The sequence below is a fragment of the Chrysemys picta genome, chromosome 17 (assembly GCF_011386835.1).
Source record: "Chrysemys picta bellii isolate R12L10 chromosome 17, ASM1138683v2, whole genome shotgun sequence".
NCBI classification, from domain to species: Eukaryota; Metazoa; Chordata; order Testudines; family Emydidae; genus Chrysemys; species Chrysemys picta.
The window spans coordinates 2,961,156-2,987,025 of NC_088807.1; the positions used below are offsets into that span (position 1 = coordinate 2,961,156).

A 25,870-nucleotide genomic window follows, 5' to 3' on the forward strand; every position below is an offset into this window, starting at 1 on the left:
GTATAGGTGGTGGCAGCTGCCTCATTTTGCACCACACCAGCACTAAAGGACCTTGAGGGCTACATGCTGCAAATAGACATAAGTTACCAAAGGCACTTTAACCTTCAGCAGCAATTGGCAGAAGGAACGCTAGGGCTGAGAGTAGGAGAGGCATGGGCTTTTGGTATAAAGGACGCACCCATGCATCTTAATGTGCCTCAGATACTTTGAGTGGGGTTTAGGGCCTTGACTGTACTGATTAAATGGAAGCTGGGAATCTAACTGCCATTAGGTTTCAGAGTGGTAGCCGTATTTGTCTGTACCAGCAAAAACAATGAGGAGTCCTTGTGGCACCTTAAAGAGTAACAATTTTATTTGGGCATAAGCAGTGATGAGCTCCCAAAATCTTAAGAACTGGTTCCCTACTGGGGGCAGAGTGTGTGTCTTCACTCGCTCTGGGTTTTTGGTGGCATTTCGGCGGCAAGTACTTCACCTGGAGCGAGTGAAGACCCCTCCCTCCCCCCGCCGCCGAAGACCTGGTAGGGAACCACACAGTGAGTACAAGTCCCACATGCCCGTTTTCCCCAACCCACATCCTGCCCCCGACTGCCCCCCTCAGAACCTGCAGCCCATCAGACCCCAACCCACATCCTGCCCCCGACTGCCCCCCTCAGAACCTGCAGCCCATCAAACCCCCCCCACTCCTTGTCCCCTGACCATCCCCTTCCGAGACACCCTCCCCCCCCTAACTGCTCCCCTGGACCTCACCCCCTACCCAACTCGCCCCGCTCCCTGTCCCCTGACTGCCCCGACCCCATCCACTACCACCCTGACAGACCCCCGGAACTCCCACGCCTACCCAACCCCCTGTCCCCTGACCGTTCCCCCCAGAGCCTCTGCCCCCTCCAATCGCTCCCTGCCCCTTATCCAACCCCTCCTCCCGGCCCAGCCCCCTTACCATGCTGCTTTGTAAGGATGCCGCTTGGCTGCTGGAGCTCGCAGCCCCACCCCCTTACCATGCCGCTCAAAGCGGCAGGAGCTACAGAGCTGCCCAGAGCGCTGGCGCCGGCAGTGCGGCGCGCTGGGGCTCTGCAAGGGGGCGGGAAGCGGCTGGGGGAGCCTCCCCAGCTTGGAGCTCGGGCAGGATGGTCCCGTGGGCCGGAGTTTGCTCACCCGCCCGCCCCTTTAGGAACCGGTTCTACACCAGCGTCTAAATTTAACAACCGGTTCTTGCGATCCAGCTCACCACTGGGCATAAGCTTTCGTGGGCTAAAACTCATTTCATCAGATGCATGGAGTGAAAAATACAGTAAGCAGTATATATATTACAGCACATGAAAAGATGGGAGTTGCCTTTAGTCATGCACCATATCTCTCTACCGTCACTGCTAATTATCAGGCTAACTGTCTAAATGGCTTTCTCCACTTATCTCTCTGATCCAGTCAGTAACTGTCAGAAGGTGGTGTTCTTGGCATCAGTCACTCCCCTGTTAACGTAATGTCAGGCCTTGGTACGTTTCCACACAGAAGAAACTGGCCGCTGGGCTGTGATCCAAAGTCAGAGACTTTATCAGCCTTTGCCTGCTCCCCTCCCTTCAGAAGCCTGGCTCAGTACCTGCTTGGCTGGTTTTCTGTCTAAAAGTGGCTGATGGTCTGACCAGCCAGCTCACGTGGAAGGAGGGAGGGAGGGCAGCCGCTCAACAGTAGTGTGCTTAGAAAAGGGAGTGCTTCTGTTAAGAGATTTTGGTAATCGGCAAGATTGAAAAAGGAAATGAAGCATGCACTACGTGTAATGGAGTTTCGGTAAATGTATCTGAAGTGGTATGCTCTCACCACCACAGCCTCCGCTCCACTTGTGGATAGCTTGCTTCCTCCTGCTACGTAGTAGGTGGCACAGGGAGCTAGGATCCAGGACCTAGGCAGCAAGGATTTTCACCTCATAGCTATTCTCCCTTCTCCCTCCTCCTGCTTCTGCCGTGGGCCGTCTGGAATACAATTAGGACTGGGTTAAGGGCCCGACACAGTTATTACAGTAAAAATCGTAGTGTAGATGGGATCTAACCATGGACTGACAAAGGCTTTAACCCATGTAAGAGGACTCTTGAGTAAATATTAGGTGTAGACCCTGACCCACGTAAAAAACGGTCCCATGACTTGGTATAACATCGTGTTAAGGAGTATCTGTGGGTTTCTCTCAAGCCTGCCTGGTGGCAGCAGGGAAAGCGATCCCAAACTGCTTAGAACAGAGCTGGCGTCTCTGGAGGAAATAAGCTTATAGTGGAGTTCTCTTTTAGAGAACTCTTAGGGTTTTAATTACTCAGCTCCTGCTCTTTATAACAATTTCTAAATCTTGCTGGCCGTTTTCATAGTATTTCTACAATGAGCACTGGGTGAGTCCTGCCAGAGGGTAAGTCTAGCTTGTCAGTCTGTTGCAGTAAGTGTGGGCTTCCTCTGAAGGCAGTTAAAATATTGCTCAAAAGGTATGGCCAAGCTAGCTGGCTCTTGTACATCTACTTTGGTAATCAGCAGCCTTAAAAGCATGAAGGGAACAAAGACTATAGTGAGGACAACTGAAGCTGCTCAGAGAGCCTTTTCTGTACAGCAGTTTGACAGTTACTTGGAGCAGAAAGCCAGTCTAATGTGTAACACAGCAGTTGGAGAAGTAGCCGCTCTGAGAACTAATATCCTACATGGAATAGTCTTTGCAGTGTTGTGTGTTTGGTAAAACGGTAACAAGACAAACTATCATTGTAGTGAACCCGAGTAATAAGACGAACCCTCGAGTTGGGCAGCAGGGCTAGAAGTCCCAAGTGTATTTTAACCCATGTGCCAAATATAGCTTGAATTAGTCAGAATATTGCATTTTGAATCTTACTCCTTTCTTGTACTTTTCGTAGAGGTTTTTGATGGGCAGTGGTTCCCTGTCTTCTCAGGTCTGATTCAGAGTTTGACTCTCCTTTTCCATGGGCTCGGAATAATTTAACTGGAGATGTCTTGGTGAGAGCACTTAGGGTTTTTTTGATGGCCACACGTACGATGACTTGGCAGGCTCTGGTGCAAGACTGCTTTTAGTTCCCACCTTGTTTGGTGATGAAATTTTAGGTAAAGGTGGAATGGTATTTCTAGCAAACTTCAGGCAGCTTTCTCTAGTGGAGCTCGGAATAGAAAATATTTTACTTCCTGCATGAATCTCCAAGACTTGGCTGTAGCTCAAGTTTAGCCTGAAAGTTGTCTGTATCATGAAATGGAATTTATGATGGGCAATAACCTATATCCTCCCATAGGCAGTCCGAATCGGGTTATCGGATGACTTTCGCACAGTACTGGAATAGCTTATTCCACCTTTGTAATTGACTCTCTTGAAATCCGTCATCCTGTCCATATAAGGTAATCTCTGAGTTCCTTTCTGTTGGCACAGTGGCAGGAATGTCAAGGTAATGCAACTGCCTCAACGTAGCCCATTCTCCTCCTCCTCAACACAGGAGCGAGTCACGTGGCTTAGAAATGTTTCAGCATGTTGACAGATCAGCTACAGTTTCACTCTCCACCTTACCCTTAGGAATTTTGGGCTTGATCCTGCAAATGCTGAGCAATTCAGGAATGTGTTCCTCTCCCTGACTTCAATGGAAGTAGAGGGTGCGCAGCACCTTTGAGGAGGCGCTCTGCATCTCATTGCATTGGGGCAATGGTTAGCAGGTTGCTGCTTTGGTGTGGACACACATCACAAGTTCATTTTTCTCAGCATATATGCTAGGAGTGTCCTGGATCCACAGAATCGGTGCTACATCCCGACTTGTAAACAGTCTCTTGGAGGAACCCCTGCTCCAGACCACCAGAAGGGGTCTTGCTCTTCTTTCAGGGTGGGCCACACAGTCTCACCTCCTCCGAGCCTGATCTTCTGGACTCTAGCACTCATGCGTCACACTGTGAACTCTGCCTAGCAAGTCCAGTTGAAATAGACTCCTCGTTAGCGACTTGTACACTCTTCAGTGACTAATGCACCTCAGCAAGTTTGTGTTTGCAGTGACACCAAGCAACAGTTTTGAAACAGTGATTCATTAGTCACGGGGGGTGGGGGGGGGGAATAGCTCAGTGGTTTGAGCATTGGCCTGCTAAACCCAGGGTTGTGAGTTCAATCCTTGAGGGGGCCACTTAGGGATCTGGGGCAAAATCAGTACTTGGACCTGCTAGTGAAGGCAGGGGGCTGGACTCTATGACCTTTCAAAGTCCCTTCCAGTTCTAGGAGATAGGATATCTCCATTTTAAAAAATAAAAAACTGGAACGCAGCATTGTTAGTTCTTACGTTCGCATAGAGAATGAAGATTAAAACACAGTCCATCTGATCAAGCCAAAGGAATCCATCAGCCACGTTGTAGCGGATTCCATGTTATGCCCTTTCTCTCGGACTCCTTAGTCCTGGCTGAGAGCAGCCAACTTCTTCCAAAAGCCAACTCTTTATCCCCTGAGCTCACCGCCCCACCTGCTGGAGCTACCCGCTCTTAAGTATCAAGTGTTCAGTTGTTACAGCTTCCATTGTCTCTCTAGACCAGGGGGTTCCCAAACTTGAACAACCTGTGAACCCCTTTCACTAAAATGTAAAGTCTCGGGAACCCCCTCCTAAAAATGTATATTTCCAGGGGTTTTCTTCTTTATCTGAGTATAAATGATAAAAGCAGTGATCTGGGAAATATAAAATTTGTTTTTGACATGCTTATTACACACTATTTATTATTTATTATTACAGTATTTTTATTACATTATGAAAATGGCAACACTCTTCCAAGATCTCACTTTCGTAGCTTGTATCACTTTGAATAAGCCTGTTATAAGACAAGGCTCCTATGTTTCATCAAGGAGTATCAGATGTGAAACATCATGAAGGTATTTAAGAAGCCAACTCAGAGTTCCTCCTACACAAGCATTCAGGTCTTGAGCAGTCCAGGCAAACAATGCACATTACAACAAAGGGGGGAGGAGGGATAGCTCAGTGGTTTGAGCATTGGCCTGCTAAACCCAGGGTTGTGAGTTCAATCCTTGAGGGGGCCACTTAGGGATCTGGGGCAAAATCAGTACTTGGTCCTGCTAGTGAAGGCAGGGGGCTGGACTTGATGACCTTTAAAGGTCCCTTCCAGTTCTAGGAGATGGGATATCTCCATTATTTTTTTTTTTATTTTTTATTTTTTAAAGCTTAAACTTGTTCTTCATAATAATTAAAAAAAAAATACTAGCTGCCTATTTAATTTTAAAAAGCAGCAAAAAGTATTCACCTCCCTTTCCATTTCTTATAAGGAGTCTTGAAGTTTAAATCTGTGTGATAGATGTGCTTGCTTTGATCTGCTTAGCTCTTGGAAGTCCAGGGGCTCCAGGCTGCTGGCCCCGTGCTGCCTGGGGTCCCTAGGGACAGCTCCGTCCTCCATTAGGGATTTTTTTTCCCGAGAACCCCCTGTAACATTTCACGAACCCCAGTTTGGGAACCACTGCTCTAGACCCTCTGTTTTGAATCGGTTCCTTAACGAGCCTATTCATTGCCGCCCAGACAGCAAGGTGATCACCCACACCTCCTGGCCTGCACTGCCCCCAAGAGCAGACTTCACTCTTTTTTGTGTCCACTGGGTAGCAATGGAAAGTACAGAGAAACTGAGGCACGGGATTCATAAAAAATATTACAGAAAATTCCCACTTTGTCCCGATGAGCTAATTTAGTTCAGTAAAAGTCTTGTATTAACTGCCATAAAATAAGGCATATTGTTTTGTAGTGTTTAGTTCTTTATTAAGAACTAAATAGATACCAATCACTGTCTTTCTCTGCGATTCAATACCTTTATGAAATTTGCATACACGGCATAACGTTTTTTTTTAAAAACAAATTGTGATCAGACCATGACTGGCACTCATTGACCCCCTTGCTGGCAGAGACACCAAGGTTTGACTGTGCCTGGAGATGGAACTGCCCCTGCAAGCCCAGAGTCCTTCCAGGTCAGGTTTTGAAGTGCACTGGCGAGGGGTTTACCGTATGGAGGAAGCTTGTTCTGTGACTGCCTTCACTGTTCTGGGCCTTCACTCTCCAGGGCTGACAACTTGGCACTTCTCAGCAGCATTACAATTCAGATTTTTTTGTGTGGTTTTTGGTGGAGGGAGGCAGAGAATTGAAAAGCTTCACTCTAAAGTCTTACAGCTTTCTGATTGCATCAGTTTTGGAATACCAGTAACAGGCCATCGTTTGCTGGCTACGAAAGGTGCAGTTATAACTCTCTGCCCCCACACATCCTGTGTTGCAGTTGCTCTTCAGATTGAAAATGTTAATGTGAATGTGTAAAATTAAAACTTCCTGAATCCCACTCTTCCAGGTTTTTTGCATGCATTGGCTTGATCCCATGTTGAAGGAGAACACCCAACCTTTACAGCTGCTTGTATGGCTTGGCAAGAGGCTAGTGCAAAAAAAGGTAGAGCTAATCCAAGTGGCACGGCACACCTGTTCCTGTGCCAGGCCAAGCCCTTGTGGAGCGATTGAGTCAGACATTCCAGTCCTCTTGCTCCTCCCATCCTATAATTACACCAAGCAATGTTGCAGGAGGGAGGAGGACTTAAGAGTTTCCTTAATATTGTCCCCCTCTTGAGTACACAGTACTTGTATTTGTTTAGTGTTACACCTTAATTTGATACTAAGGACCAAGGAATCAGAATATGGATTCTAGTTTACTGGCATTCTGTACTGCAGATAATCTTAAAGGTGTGTGAGGTTGCTGGGAAACCTGAGCTGATTATCTTCAAGCTCCTGTTCTGACCCATCAGGTTAATGACACTTGAATAACGTCAGCACTAAGTAGCGTAGGCTTCACTGTCTGGGTTTTCTTTCTTCTTCATAGCTGCTGCTCGAAATTCTGTTCTTAAACCAGGCAGGGTAGTGCCATACTGCACATCCTCGCCGGGACTTCATCCAGCAAGCTTCCGGGCAGAGAGAGTGTGTGAGTAATGGCAGCAGGAAAGGGCTGAGATTAATGTGTTGCTGCTCTTGTTCTGGTTCAGCGTAGGAGTGAAGACAGTGTGGATAACTAAATCTACTGCACAAACCTCTCTCAATCTTCCCCAGTTCAGTGGGTAACAGTGTTTCTGTGAGGCTTGACATAAGAACAGCCGCATTGGGTCAGACCAAAGTCCATCTAGCCCAGTATCTTGTCTACCGACAGTGGCCAATGCCAGGTGCCCCAGAAGGAGTGAACCTAACAGGTAATGATCAAGTGATCTCTCTCCTGCCATCCATTTCCACCCTCAGACAGACAGGCTAGGGACACCATTCCTTACTCATCCTGGCTAATAGCCATTAATAGACTTAACCTCCATGAATTTATCTAGTTCTTTTAAACACTGTTATAGTCCTAGCCTTCACAACCTCCTCAGGCAAGGAGTTCCACAAGTTGACTGTGCTCTGTGTGAAGAACAACTTCCTTTTATTTGTTTTAAACCTGTTCCCATTAATTTCATTTGGTGGCCCCTAGTTCTTGTATTAAGGGAATAAGTAAATAACTTTTCCTTATCTACTTTCTCCACACCACTCATGATTTTTATATACCTCTATCATATCCCCCCTTAGTCTCCTCTTTTCCAAGCTGAAAAGTACTAGCCTCTTTAATCTCTCCTCATATGGGACCCGTTCCAAACCCCTAATCATTTTAGTTGCCCTTCTCTGAACCTTTTCTAGTGCCAGTATATCTTTTTTGAGATGAGGAGACCACATCTGTACGCAGTATTTGGGATGTGGGCGTACCATTGATTTATATAAGAGCAATAATATATTCTCCGTCTTCTTCTCTAGCCGCTTTTTAATGATTCCTAACATCCTGTTTGCTTTTTTGACCGCCACTGAACACTGCGTGGATGTCTTCAGAGAACTATCCATGATGACTCCAAGATCTTTTTCCTGACTTGTTGTAGCTAAATTAGCCCCCATCATATTGTATGTATAGTTGGGGTTATTTTTTCCAATGTGCATTACTTTACATTTATCCACGTTAAATTTCATTTGCCATTTTGTTGCCCAATCACTTAGTTTTGTGAGGCTTCATCGCTAGGACAATGTAGCACATGGTGGCTTACAGGGTTTAATTCTGTTGAGTTTTTTTTGTTCTGAGAACTTCAGGTGTTTAACCTGTTAAACTAGAGCCAAACACGAACAAGTTACCTACTGTATAAAAACTGAACTGAGACGCTCATGCAAATACTGATTGCCTGTGAGGTACTAGGTAAAACAGAAGTTAAATGCCACCCATCTCCATAACCTATAGGATAAATTCCTTTGTTTTATTACCAGTTTAGGGTTGAAATGTGGGCATAGAACGTAAGCATTTAGCAGGGTTGGGAGAACGATGGTAACAAAGCAAGGCGAGAGCTACTCTGTCTAGAGTCCCAAGTCTACTCTAGTTAAGTTTATATTACACTTGGCGCTCAGTCAAGTTCTTAACTGTTACAAGGCGATTCCAAACCAGCAGCCTGCAGGATTAGTATTCGGGTAGCATGGCTGTTTGTAAACAGCAACAGATGAGGCAGGTCTTTCACAAATTCTGTGGAGGGCTCCCTCTGCAGGCGTCACTCACATGGTGCTGGGGAGCCCATGTTACTTGTGACCCTGTCGTTCAGCAGTCTCCAGTCTTTACCCGCTCTCTCTCCTCAAGGAGACTGACTCGTTAGACTACCAGTGTAATTGGTACGCTGACACGTCACCTTTTGAAGGTGACCCAGCTAGATTCCCGTTTCAGGTCAGCCCTGGCTTATTTGTGTTTCTGCAGTGAAAATGGCACGGGGCACATGCCAAGAGCAGCAAATGGTGAGCTTCCTACTCGCTGCTGGGAGGAAGGTAGCAGCGTTCGTGTGCAGGAAGAAAGGGATGTTGTTTCCCACTTCAGAAGTTAGCTAATGGAGTGATCCTGCCCCCACTGTAGAGCCTGGGAGCCCTAGTCATGGGCCAGAACCGCACCGCGCTAAGCGTGCACGAAACGCGCTCCCTGCCCCAAAGAGTTTACAGTCTAAGCACAAGAGCCAACAGATGTGGAGTACACCTCTACCCCAATATATCGTGACATGAATTCGAATATAACGCGGTAAAGCCGCGCTCCGGGGGGGCGGGGCTGCGCACTCCGGCGGATCAAAGCGAGTTCGATATAACGCAGTTTCACCTATAACGCGGTAAGATTTTTTTGGCTCCCGAGGACAGCGTTCTATTGGGGGAGAGGTGTATAAGGAAACAGACAGTACTTGTCAGCATGATAGGCAGTGGTCTCAGCCTGTCAGCGGCCTAGCCAGTGTCAAGGATGCTGATGAAATCGCTTTGAAGATGTTTATGGGGAGCTCCTCCCAAGGGCCGAGGTCGGCATGGGAGAAAGCAGGAAGGTGCTTGTTTGAAAATGTAACCAGTGGCCAATGGAGACCGGTGTCACTGCCCGTTGGATATGTAACTGTAGTTCTAGTGTAATTACGGGGCACTATGACCAATCAGGGCCCTTGTGTCTCTTCGCTTCAGATTCATTGGTAGCGTTAAGCAAATACAGGTGCAAAGGCTCTTTACAGGGTTCCACTACAACTTGAGTCAATGCGCCTCTGAAACAGACTTTATGCACAACAACAAAACTGATTTAAATCTGAGTTATAAGAAAAATCTCCATTGATAGATTCCACTGACTCAGCACTTTTCTGGGCAGTGGTCTGAATCCAGGCATTACCAAAGTAAAAGCTCAAAGGGTTACTGCTCATGGGAGATTAAGAAGGCCAGGCATAACTAACGGTTAGGATATGCTTCAGGGTCTCTTGACATAAGCATATTGAGTGAGGTTTTAGCTCCTGAGGCCAAGAGCAATTTATTCTCCAGGGTGTCGTGGAACATTGACTAGAGACCCACGATGCAGCAACAACTCAATGACACCTGGATTCTACACTTCTAGTTGAATTGGCTTGACTCACTAGACAAAGCAAAGAAAAATGTGCCCTACAAGAGACCCAGTGACTCTCACTGCAGGTTAATTACTATAGCAGTGCATATTAGTCTCAAAAATCCCAACATGATTCACATACATTAAGACTCAATATCAATAGGGAGTTGCTTTCTTCTGCTCTCTGCCCTTTTCCTCCCACTCCAGTCATGTTGTGAATTAGTAAACTGAGGCACAGAAAAGGGAAGCAATTGACCCTAATCCCCTACACTGGATTGGCAGCAGAGTTGTGAACAGAACTCAGAAGACTATTCCCAGTCCTCTGCTCTAACCACTAGATAACACTTTCTCTTGTTGATTTTTAGTCCCTAGTCTTGGCATAATGTAGTGTGATTCACTCAAACTGCTCCCAAATTCTAGAACCTAGTAGAAGAATCCTGTTTTCTTACTCCGTCATTCCTACACGCAAGAAAAAGCTCCGGTGTTTGGGTAGGTAAAAGGCAAATAACTTGAAAGGCGCAGTGGTGTAGATTTCAGTTGTATTGCATCTGGAAAGCCTCCAGTTTGCACTCTAAACATTTTTGTTTCAATCAATTAACCTCTAATTTCCACAAAGTTACTTTCATGATAGTGTTTTAGGTAATAATCCTGCTGTGAAAATATAAAATGCTACTGAAGCTACCAGTCCAAGGAACAGTGGATATTCCATATATATTGAGAAGGTAATGAGTTATGGCCACCACTGCATTTATGCAGAATCCCCAGCTAAAGGAGATTATATAGGTTTAAAGTATCTTCATTCCCCATCTAATGCTTTAAGATCCTTTCAGTTTCTTGTACTGCAAGTTTCTCATGTGCTGTGCTGTCAGTCTGCATAGTGATGTATTTATTCTGGATATGGACAAAAGATGGAGAAAGCAAAATGCCTCCTCTATGCCCAAGTTCCTCAAGAAGAAGTTTTCAGAAAGAAATGAAGACAGGCGTGGCTTGGTCTGCATCAAATATGCAGTTCTTCACATTTCTGTGTTTGGTAGCACAGCCGAAGCACCGAGAGCTTCTTTTATTGAACACTTGCCCTTACTCTACTCCCCCACTGTATTTGGTTTTGTCTGTTCAATGTATTTTGTCACACCCCTGTCAGTGCTTTTAGCTGGACCTGTACAAGCCACCCCTTGTGGCCTATACCTTTTTGGGGACAGGTTAAAGACTGGTTTAAACTTCGATCCTTAAGAATAGTCAAACTAGGACCAACGTTAGAGGCTAGTTTGTTCCAAGCAAACAGTGTTGTGAAGTCAAGCTGTAGAATTGCATCATTTCCCATTAGGAACCCAACTCCACACACAAACGAGTGTATAGGGAACGAGTTAAGCAGCACCGGTTACAGCCAGACCTAGTCTGAGCAAGTACCATGCAAAACTTTCCACAGCACTGCCAGGGAACCGGACGCCTTGCTATTTCAGTCCTAGCACTGCCTAGCTGAGGACTGAGTCATAAGTAGTTTTGTACTATGGACAAAAATGACCATTAGGGAAAATGCAAATTCCCAACAGACTCCATGCTCAAGCATGAGGTGGTGGTATCCCAAGAGAGGCTGTATCATGCCTTTTGTACAGCACCTAGCCAAGTCCTGATGGACTGCACTCTACAATATTTTTCACAGCTGACCTCGCAATACATTCAGTGCTGTTGAGACCCCATCTACACGACAACTATAAGTGTTTAGAAGTTGTTGGGTGGAACAACAGCTACCCAAAGTTTTCTGTAACCAATTTTAACACGCATAGTTACTTGCAGTAGTTCTGTTGTACTGTACTTGGTGCCATGATTTCCAAGGAGCTGTGAATGGTGGTGCTCTGCCCTCGAGTCAAAATTGAATTAATGCCCTGTGATTGTGCCATGAGGATGTTCTACTGTGGGAACTCCTGTCTGGTCTCATGGCACTCCTTGGAAGTCTACTTACTAGACTAAGCTGTCACTTCACATCAAGAAATCCAGCTTGGATTCTTGGCCACTTTTAGGACAAAGCATGTTAATTATTCATCCATTGTTGCCAGAATAGTATGCATTAGTGAGGATAGCCAGATCCACTTCCCTCCATGCAGAGTATTTTGGCTGACCCTATCAGAGGTTGTCCCTGACGACATTATCCATAGGCTCTTGTGACTTGGTTGGCACTAATTAGTTTATAGTTATTACTGAAGAAATTCTGATATCAGTTTGTCTCCACCTGTAAATCAGTCCCGTGGTTGGTAGAGGAATGTCAAAGAATGGAAACATCCCCTCTCCTGCCGATCCCAAGGTTACAAAATGTGGGAGGAGGAAGCTTGAATGGAACACAGATTGGCTAAAGTTTGTCTATTCAGATAATCATGTGAAGACCAGATGGTTCTGAAGCTGGCTTTCATATCCTCCTTTTCGTTGCTATAACAGGAAATGCAATTTAGTGATTAGGAGCAAGGGACTGAGTCAGAATTCACGGGTGCTGTTCCAGGCTGTACAGCGGACGTGCTGTGCTCTCCTGTTAATCACCTGTGTGCAGAGCGGGGTTCTGTTCACCCCCCGGGAAAACTGGCAATATGTACATTAGAAGGGTTGTGTGGCTTGGTGTTTATAAATAGCTTAGTCAGCGGTTCTCAAACTGGGTCAGGGCCCCAAAGTGGGTCACAGCCCATTTTACACTTGCTGGGACCCAGGGCGGCAGTTGAAGCCCAAGCTCCACCCCCACCCAGGGCAGCGGGGCTTGGCCTGCAGCCCCCTCTTCCCCCCGCCCCGCCCCCCCACCCAGGGCAGCGGGGCTCGGCCTGCAGCCCCCTCTTTCCCCCGCCTCCCCCCCCACCCAGGGCAGCGGGGCTCGGCCTGCAGCCCCCTCTTTCCCCCGCCTCCCCCCCCACCCAGGGCAGCGGGGCTTGGGCTCTGACTCCCCCCCCCTCAGCTGCAGTCAATGGGAGTTGCAGGGGCCATGCCTGCAGACAGGGCAGCGTGCAGAGCCGCCTGGCCACGCTTTCACATAGAAGCCGGAGAGGGACATGCCGCTGCTTCCAGGAGCCACTTGCGGTAAGCGCCGCCCAGAGCCTGCACTCCTGAGCCTCTCCCTGTGCTCCACCCCCCTGCCCCAGCCCTCCGAACCCCTCAATCCCAGCCCAAAGCACCCTCCTACACTCCAAATCCCTCATCCCCAGAGCCCACAGCCAGAGCCTACACCCCTTCCCTCCCCCCACTCCCTTGCCCCAGCTGGAAGCTCCCTCCCGCACCCTGGACTCCTCATTTCTGGCCCCACGCCGGAGCCCACACTCCCAACCAGAGCCCTCCCTCCCTCCTGCACCCCAACCCCAATTTTGTGAACATTCATGGCCTGCTATACAATGTCTATTCCCAGATGTGGCCCTTGGGCCAAAAAGTTTGCTCACCCCTGCCCTAGACTCTAACATTGAATTAAACATGGATTCCCCTGAACATGGAAGTAGTATAGTAATTGTTTACTTGTCTGTCCTCAGTGGCCATGCTAAAATCTCTAGAAATTCAGTACAAAACCAAATGGCTCTGTACCTTTACTGTGTGGCATAACGTGTCCCTCTTCAATGCAGTCCTGTGTAACTTCCCTTGAGACTTGCAGTGTTTTGGGAATACTTTAAAAAAAACCAAAAACCACTAGCTTTGGGTCTACCCTTCTGCGTGTGCAGCATCAGAATCTGCATCAGTGAACTTGGCTTGCTTACCATTTCCTTATTGTCCCCAAATTCCAAGTGTATCTTTAGTTACACAGCCGAGGAGACCCCTCTCAGACACTGTTAATGCTTTCAGCGCTGCAGCTGTGGTGCAGTGGCTTTGAAGGTCTGGACTCTCCTACCTGAATTGGAGCACACTGTGTTCCCAGACGCTGTCCCCCTGCTGTTTGGTGAAATAAACTTCCATTGTTGAGAGCTTAGTTACAGGATTGCTTCCTCATGACGTAGCGCAACCTTTGATTTCTGTCTTTGAAAGTCCTTTCCTCCCTTCACCTCCCCCCATCGCTTTGAAGACGTAAGATCCTTATGAGATGCTGATTTACCTTCCTCTCCTCCTTTGAGGTCATTAAGCACATGTTTCACAAGAGTAAGGGGTGTGTGTGTGTGGGGCAAAGGCACTTAACGTGTAAAATTCTTGGTAAACTGTATTTCTGAGAGTGGCAATGTTTCAAGTATCGGGGGTAGCCGTGTTAGTCTGTATCTACAAAAACAACAAGGAGTCTGGTGGCACCTTAAAGACTAACAGATTTATTTGGGCATAAGCTTTCGTGAGTAAAAACCTCACTGTTGCATCCGAAGAAGTGAGGTTTTTACTCACGAAAGCTTATGCCCAAATAAATCTGTTAGTCTTTAAGGTGCCACCGGACTCCTTGTTGTTTTGGCAATGTTTGAAATCTGGTGCCAATTGATCAAGTGGGAAAACAGCGCTAACATAGTTCTGGGAGTTCTTTTAAAAGCTTATCCTCTAATTCTCTCATTGAAGTGTGTGTGTGGGGGGGGAGGGGGAGGGACGACATTTTTTCCTCTCAACCTTATCAGATGAATGGCTCATTAAAAACTGTCATTGAAACATTCCCCAGCAGTGAGCTCACCAAAGCCACCAAGGATTGGCCAGCAATGTTTGGGGTGGAACAATACTCTCCGTTCATTCATTCTGCTTCCTGGCTCTACTGAGGTGCCACACAGCAGTTTTAGGAAGGCCTGTGCTGTGACACACAGGGATGGATTTTGATCCTCATCCCTTCCCAGCAGCCATGGACTCTGAGTCTGAGAGCACAGATGTGTGTGGTTGTGAAAGTTAATCATAAAAGACACAGCTGCCCATAGCTGGAACAAGAGGTTCAATTGCTTGTGAATGCAACAGGTCTTTGAAAGGTGATTCTACCCTGTAACTTGCCCTCCCTTCCAGGACAATAAAAAGAAGAACAGGAGGACTTGTGGCACCTTAGAGACTAACAAATTTATTAGAGCATAAGCTTTCGTGGACTATAGCTATAGTCCACGAAAGCTTATGCTCTAATAAATTTGTTAGTCTCTAAGGTGCCACAAGTCCTCCTGTTCTTCTTTTTGCGGATACAGACTAACACGGCTGCTACTCTGAAACCTTCCAGGACAATGTGTGTGGAAGAAAGGTGGTAGGCTTGTCTCCAGCCACCAGGAGGTCTGTTATGACTCATGGTTTTTTTTTTAAACCTTGTCCTTGGATGCAGGTTTAAGCGCTAGGGTTAAGGAAAGGGTATGGGGGAGTTGTAATTGATCTGCAGGGAGGCAGAATAGAATGTCCCTTGAAGGAAACAAGTGATCAGTGCCCTCTTAACTTTTCCCCTTTGGAAGTAACTTTCTCCAAACCAGCATAACTAGTGGGTTATTCTGAAAAGTCTTGAGGGCATCACTTTTCAACTGCTCTGAATAAATACTGTGCTACTCACTTCCTGAGATAGCAGAGCAGTTTGTGTAATTTCTGTATTACAACTAAAATATTTGCCGTTAAATCAGAGAGTAAACTTCCTGGAGGACAGGGAGGGCTTTTTATGGCATCAAACACAGTGGAGTTCAACAAATATTAATAAACTACAATGAGACAGCGGCTTCCTGTGACTACAGCTCATCACCCCAGCTGACGAGGCAGGCTGGGGGTGGGTGTAGTTGCATGACACAATATTTGCCACTTGCTTAATTGCCTTTCCTTAGTGTTCCAGGAAGTGTAGCCCATGTGTCTTACCCTGGCCTTTAGCAGCCTGGACTACTAGGAACAGAGTCTGAAGTTAGTTTTTTACACTTGTAATAAAAACTATAAGTTCAGACCATAATTCATTTGGGTAAAAGGGAGCACTAATGAGTTTAGACAAAGCAGCAGGAAATATCGGTTTCTTACATTAGACATGGGCTGGGTATTTAGACGAGCTGGGAGTTGGGCTGCAGAGGCCGAGGGTCAGACTAAAACAGGGCAAAACCCGTGGCAAGGGGTCTAAATTGTAGGCCACGCTGTAGTAACATGGGACATGGCTGCATATTAAGAAGAAATTACATCTCAAGCATTAGAGCTTCCTGTGTCTCTCCGTTCGTGATATGTGCGGATCTTTACTGCACTAATTCTCTAGAACTACAGCTTTCAGCTATGATCGGAATGTTGTGTATCTAAACTAAAAATACTTGATGCTTGTGAAACTGTGTGGAGTCTGTCTAACTGCTGGTAAAGTGGGGTCTTTTTCTATTCAGTTACCTGGTTGCTTCAGGAAATGCACACTTATATCTAAAGCACGTAGCTGATACCTAAAGCTACGAGAATGTGAAACATGCTCCATGTTCAGTGTTTCACGTAGTTTTCATTTTACCCTCTGCAGAATGTCTCATGATGCTGAGTATCTAATTCCTGGACAAAGAATGACGTATGGCCAACAATCTTGCATAGACAGTGGGGAGGAATGGAACATTCGTTTTACTTTGACTGTGCGAGTGCGCAAAATGACCAAATCCTTCCCTTCCCCCCCAGTACTCTACTAATTCCTAATTCTGTCCTACTCTATGCATTGGGCATGCTGTCCTCGGGATGAATGGAGGAGGGCTGTTAAGAGTGAATTGCCATTTCTAGATTGGTGTAAATTTCTACCACTGGTGCCATTACACTATTGTTTCCGAGCACACACACACACACACACACACACACACACACACACACACACAATCAAGACAGATGGCGATTTTAGTTCTCAGACTTGCCAAAGATCATTCTTCATCCTTGCAGTCTCACTTCCTTTGCTGTATAGTCTTGTCACTGTCCTCTTTCCAAGTGCTCTTCATCCGATAAAGAGGGTAAATCTGTGGCAGCTCTTGAAATGGGCACATCTAGTGTTTCACGTTTTAACCGTCCCAGATTTGCTCTCTGAAGGCAGTGTGTAGGGTAGAGTATCAGTTCGGCAGCTACTGTCTAGGAGTTTTTGAATGAGCAGGGTTAGGAACTGTTGCCAAAACAAATGGTGTCTGGCTTGAACGCACTTTTCCATACTGCTTCCGACTTCGCAGCTGTTCATTGTGTTCGTCTGGTGGCACTAATCTTGTGTTTTTTTGGATGTGTGGAATTGTTAATATAGTGTTTCTGGAGTGACTGATCGTAACGTCTTCACTCCAGAGTGTCTCCCATCTGAACGACAGCTTGCAATATTGCATGTGTTTAATATTGTTCCCCGGAGCAAGGGTCGTTGTGATGTTTGTGTGGGGGCTGCTTAAATTGACACTAAATTGGAGGGCTCAAACTCCGACAGCGCAGGAGCTAAGCCTCGCTGTGCCATTTAGCGTGTGGTGGTTTTCACGTCGGAGTTTTGGTATGTTGCACAAATAAGCTTGTGCAATTTTAAGCTCCATAGCTCAGTGTTTAATTGTTTGCCATAGCGAGGAGGCCACAGGAAGCCAAGAATAGACCGAAGGCGTCCGGCTAGAGCCAGAATGATCTTTGTCGCTCAGAGCAAGAATTGCTTGTGCGTTCTGCAGCAGTTTTTTTTGTCCCTGTTAACCACATACCTCTGCAGCATAACGAGGACCTGTTCGTGTGTATTTAAAAATGCTCACCATATTTAGCAATGTCCGCTAAATGCTTGAAAACCGCTTGAGCTCCCTCTGGTTCTACAAACCCCATATTGGGATTTGGTCAAGTCTAAAAGGTTGGGTCAGGCTGCATTGTTCTCCTGCAGCCAGTTAGTCTTGCCACAAAACAGAATAAAGCGGTGGTTCTTGGAATAAGTTTCGGGAAATGATAGCAGAGCTAAAATCTCTGTAAGATGGTTCTGATACTGTAAGGGGGTGAGCTGACCTAGAGAGGAGTGAGCACAATGAATATAATCACCAAAGAGTGAATTAATGTACATGTGCATTGATGAGAACTGCACCACGTTTCGGTGTATTGGATCCAAATAAGTTAGTTCGTGTAAATCTGGATGGCCTAGTTCATTTCTAGACTGAACGCTGCAATATCACACCCTCCTTATCTTATTCCTCCAGACTTTTACGGCGTGGTGCAATTCTCACCTGCGGAAAGCTGGCACGCAGATCGAGAACATAGATGAAGATTTCCGCGATGGGCTCAAACTCATGTTGCTCTTGGAGGTCATTTCAGGTGCGTCCCTGTCTCTCTATAGGGCAGGGGTAGGCAAACTTTTTGACCCGAGGGCCACATCTGGGTATGGAAATTGTATGTTGGGCCATGAATGCTCACAAAATTGGGGGCGAGGGGTCTAGCTGGGGGAGCCAGAAATGAGGAGTTCAGGGTGTGGGAGGGGGCTCCGGGCTGAGGCAGGGTGTTGGGGTGCGGGGGGGTGGGTGATGGTGAGGGCTCTGGGGTGGGGTTGGGGATGAGGGGTTTGGAGTGCAGGAGGGTGATCTGCACTGGGAGAGAGGGGAATCAGGGCTGGGGCGGGGGGTTGGGGCGCAGGAGGGGTGCAGGCTCCGGGCAGTGCTTACCTCAAGCAGCTCCCGAAAGCAGGAGCATATCCTCCTTCCGGCTCCTAAGTGGAGGTGCGGCCAGGTGGCTCTGTGCTGCCCCGTCCGCACGTGTTGCTCCCACAGTTCCCTTTGGCAGTGGGTCCTGGGCAATGGGAGTTGTGGGGGCAGCGCTTGGGACGGGCAACGTGTGGAGCCCCCTGGCTGCCCCTACGTGTAGCAACTGGAGCGGGGACATGCCACTGCTTCCAGGAGCCACGCAAAGCCACGGCACGCGCAAGCCCTCGACCCCACTCCCCGGCTGGACCGCCAGAGCAGGACATGCCCCAGACTTTGTTCCCTGGCAGGAGCTCAAGGGCCAGATTAAAACGTCTGGAGGGCCGAATGCAGCCCCTGGGCTGTAGTTTCCCCACCCCTGCTGTAGGGCCTAGGAGCTCTAGTAATGGAATCAGGACCCCTTTGTGCCAGGCATTGTACAAAGACAGAACAAAGAGACAGTCCCTTCCCCAATAGTTGGATTCATAATGCATGTTTTAACAAATTATTCAAGTATGAGTAACCTTTGCAGCTATCTAGAAACAGATCTTCTGCCCTTGACATCATGGTAAAGGGACTTGTTTCGTATTAAACTTCTTCACTTGTCTTTGCAACCAGTGATTTTAGCTCTCACCCGAGACTGTAAAGAAAAACTGTAACTTTTCTGTTTCTCTTTAGGAGAGCGATTACCCAAACCAGAGCGAGGAAAAATGAGAGTGCATAAAATCAACAATGTGAATAAAGCTCTAGACTTCATCGCTAGCAAAGGAGTTAAGCTGGTCTCTATAGGAGCTGAAGGTATGTAATTTAGGCTTCTGAATGTATCAACAGCCAGCCTCAACTCGTGACTACAGTAGAACCTCCGTTACAACACCTCGGAAATGGAGGTGGTTCGTAACTCTAAAGTATTCGTAACTCTGAACAAAATGTTAGGATTGTTCTTTCAAAAGTTTACAACTGAACATTGACTTACAGCTTTGAAACTTGACTATGCTGAAGAAAATACGCTCCTTTTAAGCACCTTAATTTAAATGCAACAAGCACAGAAACAGTTTCCTTACCTTGTCAAATCTTTTTTTAAAGGGAAAAGGTTTTTTAGTAGCTTATGTTTAACACAGAACGGTACTGCATTTGCCTTTTTTTTGTGTTTGTTGCTGCCTGATTGTGTAATCCCGGTTCCAAATGAGGTGTATGGTTTATCGGTCAGTTCGTAACTCTGAGGTTCTACTGTATTAGGAGTCATAGGTCATACCATCCAATTGGAAGAGTTATTTTCTCTATACAGTAAGGTGTTGGATCCTTTCAGCCCTCCTCTCCGTCAGGCACTAAGAGGAGACTGGATTGTGCAAATAACTTGAACGACACCAAATGCCTATAATTCAGTCAATAGAGAGAAATTGGGCCAGAGGTTCATATTACTGGGAGCCTAGCTGCATTCAAACAACGATAGTTGGTTGCAATTGCTGTAGTTGTGCTAACATGCAGGGTAAACACTTTAATAGAACTCGTTCATTTCTGAAATGTAACTTTATACTCACCGTGCCTGTCTCTTAGATGGCAAGAATAACACTTGGAGAGTAAGAGTTATAGACAGCCACGGTCAATTCCGAAGTCTGGGTGTCCAGACCTTTAGTAGCCAAATCACCAGTGAATGTCAATTCTGGCATGGGCTCATCCCTCTCATCAGTGACGGAGTTACTTCTCTCCTCCCTCTATTGTGGATTAATGGATTAAGCTAAAAGTCACCCCCTTAAAATATCTCTCCTTCTGTTGTCTGTACAAGAGCATATTTGGTGAGGGAGGGGACATTTATCAGGAGTTATTACAACAGTTGGAAGTAGATGCTGCTCTTTAATAGATGAATGCAGCGTGCCTGGGGCTTTACAGACCACCATGGCCACAAGCCAGGCTTATCCTTGACATGATAATCATAAATATACCTGCCATAGAAACACTGAAGAGACACTGGATCCCACCTTACTGTTGTCTGAATGCTAAGGGGGTGGGAAAGGAGAAAACCATAAACCTATGGCTCATCCTGGGAACTGTTAAGTCCAGTGTCAGTGGAATCCGCAGCAATGTTGGCGTAGAGTATCTGAGCGTAATGCATGTGGTCTGGGCCCTTGTTCTGAACAAGGCTTGTAAGTATCTATCTCCTCTTCTCCACCATTAGCTACATCCAAGGGAAGCCAAGTATGCTTAAGGCAATTTAAAAGCTTTTTGGGAGCTTGGAAATTAATATTGAACCGTGGTGACTGCCTATAAAGCCGTTTGAACAGTTAGTTCAAGGCAGGATTCTTTCTCCATGGTCAGTTGGATGGTGGCATGCAGCTGTTTTTTTAAACTAATTGCCATTAGTGCTTGGATCAAAGAATGTGTCCAGAAAAGCAAAATATTTGTATTTGTATTTGCATTGTTCCAAGTCTCCAGGCCTGGTATTTCTTTGAGCTTTGCCAAACACATATGCTGGCAGTCAACTTGTTATGATTTAAAAAGCAAAATTCCTGCTCTCAGATCAGAACCTCAGATTTTCTTTAGTAGTTCTTTACAGCTGGACCCAGGGTCGGCTCCAGGCACCAGCGTAGGAAGCAATTGCTTAGGGCGGCCAATTCAAAGGGGCGGCACTCCGTTCGGTATTGGGGTGGCATGTCTGGGTCTTTGGTGGCAATTCGGTGGCGGGTCCCTCGTTCCCTCTCTTCCTCTTTGAGCTGCCGCCAAATTTCCGCTGAAGAGGAAGAGAGGGGGAGTTGTGGCTGAAGAAGCAGCGCGATTGAGCTGCCGCCTAAGTGCTGCCGCTCGTCTTTTTTTATTTTTTTTATTTTTTGGCTGCTTGGGGCGGCAGAAAAGCTGGAGCCGGCCCTGGCTGGACCCACTCCTGGCTCTGCCTCTCCTAGCTGCATTTATTTAATCTGTCCAAAGAAAAACATCCTGGTTAAACAGACCCCAGAGGACCTTCACAGAATTGCAGAATAGTGAGAATATCCAGATAGCTGGTCCATTAAAATGCTATTAATGGTGAGTTCACTTTGGAAAACTATTTCTCCATTTACACAGATAGCGGAGTTTTTTGGATATTTCCATAATGAAACTTTACAATGAAGCCTAATAGCATGAAAAACAAAATAGTTTTTATCCTGATTTTTGTAACATTGCGTCTGTCTCTCTGGGGTTCCTAAATGAGAAGTTGATGTGAGCAGGGGCGGCTCCAGGCACCAGCGCACCAAGCGCGTGTCTGAGGTGGCAAGCTGTGGGTGACGGCCTGCTGGTCGCCATGAGGGCGGCCGTCAGGGAGCCTTCAGCGGCATGTCTGCGGGAGGTCCGCCGGTCCCGCGGCTTTGGCGGCAATTCGGTGGCGGGTACGCCGAAGGCGTGGGACCTCCCGCAGGCATGCCGCCGAATCCGAGTTACCAGCGGACCTCCCGCAGGCGTGCCGCCGAAGGCTGCCTCACTGCCGTGCTTGGGGCGGCAAAACACATAGAGCCGCCCCTGGATGTGAGGGAGAAGTTACTATATTTTCTCTCACTATTGCAAATAACTTAATCTTGCTGTTTAAGATAACTAGTTTGAATGCAAAGTATTTCTCCTCTCTTCCTTCCCAAGGAGGATAGTCTAGAAGAGAACTTAATTCTTCCGTCTCCTTATTGATGATTTCTGTCTGTGCATCAGTACTCGTCTATTTATAGTTCTCTACCCTTAGATTGTCCAGGCTACTGTATTTTTAATCACATTTTTTCCCTTGATATTTTTGTTGGAGTTTAGAATGTGGGAATACATTTGGTTAAATTACCACCCAGGAATATAGTTACGTTAGACAGAAATATTTTATTAGCGTATTTGAATCCCTTATGCCTCAGGGCATAAGCAAACCACTGAGTGGTGGGGATTCGGAAGAAACTTCCCTTGGAGCAAGAAACCTCTGTCTATTTCCTCCCTCTAAAGCATCTAGCACTGGCCACCGTTGGATAGGATGTTGATCTGATCTGATCTGATCTGATATGGCAGTTTGTTCCCCAGAAATACAAGCTGCAGCAACCGTCTCTTCATAGCACCTGTCCTTGCTCACAAGAACCATGACCTGTTCCTTGGACTTGTGAAACTCTCACTGTTGCTTAGACACCGAGGGCTATTGCTAGGACGTCACTTGGCTCTAGGCTACCTTGCAAAGCCAGTTTGAATTAATCAAGTAACATGGCTTGCACTGAGGTTGCATCTCTAAATCTAGTGACTGGTGTCTTTTCTCCTGACTATACCTGAAACCAGTGCCCGTTCCAACTAGTGCCACATTACAATTCAGGGTGCAGGGATGGGGTATCTGATTTACAAAAGCCAATTTATCCACTGAGCTCTCCTCCTAGATATCAGCTGGTGCCGTGACTGTTCAACAGCCCTCTTGGTACCCAGACTTAATTCTTCATGCTTCCAAGGGTTTATTTGGTTTGGAAGAGGCTTTTAGCTGCTCAAGAGACGTTGGAAATTCCATGTCTAGTTGTTCAAAGAAATCTTCTTGCTATCACGGTTTAACTAAGATAGGGTCCCTTAATCTCCGTAATCACACAAGTTTCCCACTCTCCTTTATTTCATACAATTGAAACCAATAGATGCAAACTCATCATTTTGAGGGGGATTGAAAGAGGCTTTCTTGCTGTTTCTAGATCAGGGGTTCTCAAACTGGGGGTCGGGACTCCTCAGGGGGTCGCGAGGTTATTACATGGGGGGTCGCGAGCTGTCAGCCTCCACCCCAAACCCCGCTTCACCTCCAGCATTTCTAATGGTGTTAACTATATAAAAAGGTGTTTTGAATTGATAAGGGGGGTCCCACTCAGGCTTGCTGTGTGAAAACGTCACCAGTACAAATGTTTGAGCCCCACTGATCTAGATGGCTCCTGCACTGTGACTAACTAACATTGTCACAGGCTGAGTGCAGATGTAGGTGGCTTTGTCCACATGGCAGTGGGTGTTGCAGCCTATTACTCTAGAGAACTGGGTTTAAATATAAGTTTGCAGTGAGGTCATTAATGAAATGCCATGTGTTCTTACATGATGATGCCCAGTTGTCAGTTTTGTAGCCATTAGCCTTGTCCGCTCATGGGATCTGGGAGTGGAATTTGGATAGAGGGGATTGGGGATGAACTATGTGTGGGAAGTTTGTGCCGTCGGGCTGTTCCAGTGCTATCCGACTCTTTCAAAATTGCCAAATGTACCCGGGTATACTAGAGAGAGACAGTGTAAAGTCTGGATTCCAGAAACTCCACGAGTGTTGCTAGTGAAACTTCGCGCACTGGTCTGGTACCTCTGCTTCACTGTCTAGTATCAGAATGCAAACTGGAGGCCTTCTCTCATTGCTCCTTACTTGTCCTTCAGAGATTTGAGTCCTCAGATGTGAGCTCCTACTTGGAATGAAAAGATTAGCCTCCATATATCCTTTATTGAAGTGTTATCCCTTTGTCCTCTATAGAGTAAAATGTAAACTGGTTAAGGACACACCAGAACTTAAAATCCTGAAGTGTTTGAGTCAGAAAGCAATAAACTCTTTCTGGATGTGCAGACAGAGCAATCGGCCTAGTATTTGGCTTTCAACTGGACCCCAGGAAAATTCTAGGTGTTAATGGCTATTTACTGTAGTGCCTCTTGAAATCTTTCTCCTAGCTTGCTTGCACCTGGAAGTTGTTTGCTGATGTCTGTATTAAGAAAACGAGGTTTTCCTCCATCCCTGGTGAGTTTCATGTCAATGTTCTTCTCTCCTCTATTGCTTTCAGAGATTGTAGATGGCAATGCAAAGATGACATTGGGCATGATCTGGACCATTATCCTTCGATTTGCCATTCAGGACATTTCGGTGGAAGGTAAGAGCCAGGCGTGTGCAAGCTGTGTCCTTACCTTCTGCTTCATTGCTCTCCAGCACATTAGAGGGATCTGTGTAACTACAGCACAAAGAATGTCCGATGGGGAAGATAAAACTGGTGCAGTGAATTGATGCAGTTTTATGGTAATCCAGGACAGCTCATGCATCTGCAAGTCACGTTTCCAATGCACACTTTTTGCATAGCTGTCTGTTTCAGTAAATCACTTACTGTGCTTCTACCTCACTTGCTCTGTTGGCCGTAAGTGCTAAATACCTGATCCATGTGCATCTGGGACTGCGTGGTGGGTGGTCGGTGTTCTTTTCTACACTGTTCTTCCCCTGTGCTGATCCAGATTTGGGGGTAATCCCTCCAACCACCTAGTGGTAATAGAAGGAAGATGAGCTTTTTTACCCCATACTTGCAGCTGTCCTGACTCAACACACCAACTGGAGACTGTCCTTCCTAGTTGGAGACAACCACGATGGGAAATAAACTACCCTGAGATCACCCTGAATATGAATTGCAGTACTTGACTTGCATGTTTTTGACCAGGTTGGCTTGTGACTCAGACACATCCGAAGAAGTGGGCTGTAGCCCACGAGAGCTTATGCTCAAATAAATTTGTTAGTCTCTAAGGTGCCAAAGTACTCCTGTTCTTTTTGGGGATACAGACTAACACGGCTGCTACTCTGAGACACATACTGCAACACTAACATTAAATAGGGGGCAGGTTGCACCCTTTACTGTCTGTGGATAAGTCTCTGTCATCTGTTGCACTCTTGTCTCATGTTCTTGGTTTAAAACTCTACCAGGAGAGAGAAGCTCCTGGGCACAGTCCCTTAATTGCCCTGTGCCTTTTGCAGAGACCTCTGCCAAGGAAGGCCTGCTGCTGTGGTGTCAGAGGAAGACGGCGCCCTACAAGAACGTCAATGTACAAAATTTCCACATCAGGTAACTGCTTGTCAGACCCCCTCTTAGCGAGTGCTCAACTCTGTCTGCTCCTTTACTCGCTTCAGAAAGAGCTCTCCGTGTTGGCAGGCAGTGCTGCATGTCTTGAAGACAGCAAGAAATAGCCCAGTCCCTCGGCCTCAGAGGCATCTCCATGAAATATTCAATGGGCCTGCCATTAGGGAAGTGATGCTTTTAGCGCAGCTTGGCCGGAACAAACCCCCCAAATTCATGCATGTTTTGCTCTCGTTTAATCTGCAATTCCAGCCATTGCTGCCTCTTATCTGGGCTGTTATTCTCAGGAGGGCCCGGCGGGGGTGGAAGAACCTGAAATGCCCGATCTAAAGGAAGCATGCAGTTAACTGTGCATAGTACTCAGTCCTGCTACTTCTAGAGGTATTAAATCAAGGTGAATTGGAAAAAAAATCTGTTGGACTCTAGTATGTATTGGTGATCATTTTCTGTAGTGTATTATCCAGATACATGTATTTAAGACCACACACCAAAGCCATCTAACTCGCTGATCTCTTTCGTAGCTGGAAGGACGGTCTTGCTTTCAATGCCTTGATCCACAGACACAGACCAGAGCTCATTGAATACGACAAGCTCAGAAAGGTACATCTCTGCAGTGGCCATGTTATGCTCTCTTCAGAAGCCAAGTTCTGTGCTGCTGAATGCGCCCCAGGGAAACACGCGTCCCACTTA

The 25,870-nt window shown here is 46.5% G+C and overlaps 1 protein-coding gene across 9 annotated transcripts in view; it reads left to right on the forward strand.

Moving 5' to 3' along the window:
* Nucleotides 1–25,870, forward strand: part of ACTN4 (actinin alpha 4) — an 88,411-nt gene that overhangs the window by 34,905 nt on the left and 27,636 nt on the right. For all 9 annotated transcript variants that reach the window (XR_010593388.1, XR_010593389.1, XR_010593390.1 and 6 more), the window contains exons 2-6: nt 17,901–18,015; nt 19,053–19,172; nt 24,131–24,217; nt 25,081–25,168; nt 25,702–25,780. Coding sequence is in view for 4 of the 9 variants with exons in the window: in XM_065570880.1 (XP_065426952.1) it covers nt 17,901–18,015; nt 19,053–19,172; nt 24,131–24,217; nt 25,081–25,168; nt 25,702–25,780 (489 nt within the window). In the remaining 5 variants the exon portion in view is untranslated. The remainder of the gene's footprint in view (nt 1–17,900; nt 18,016–19,052; nt 19,173–24,130; nt 24,218–25,080; nt 25,169–25,701; nt 25,781–25,870) is intronic.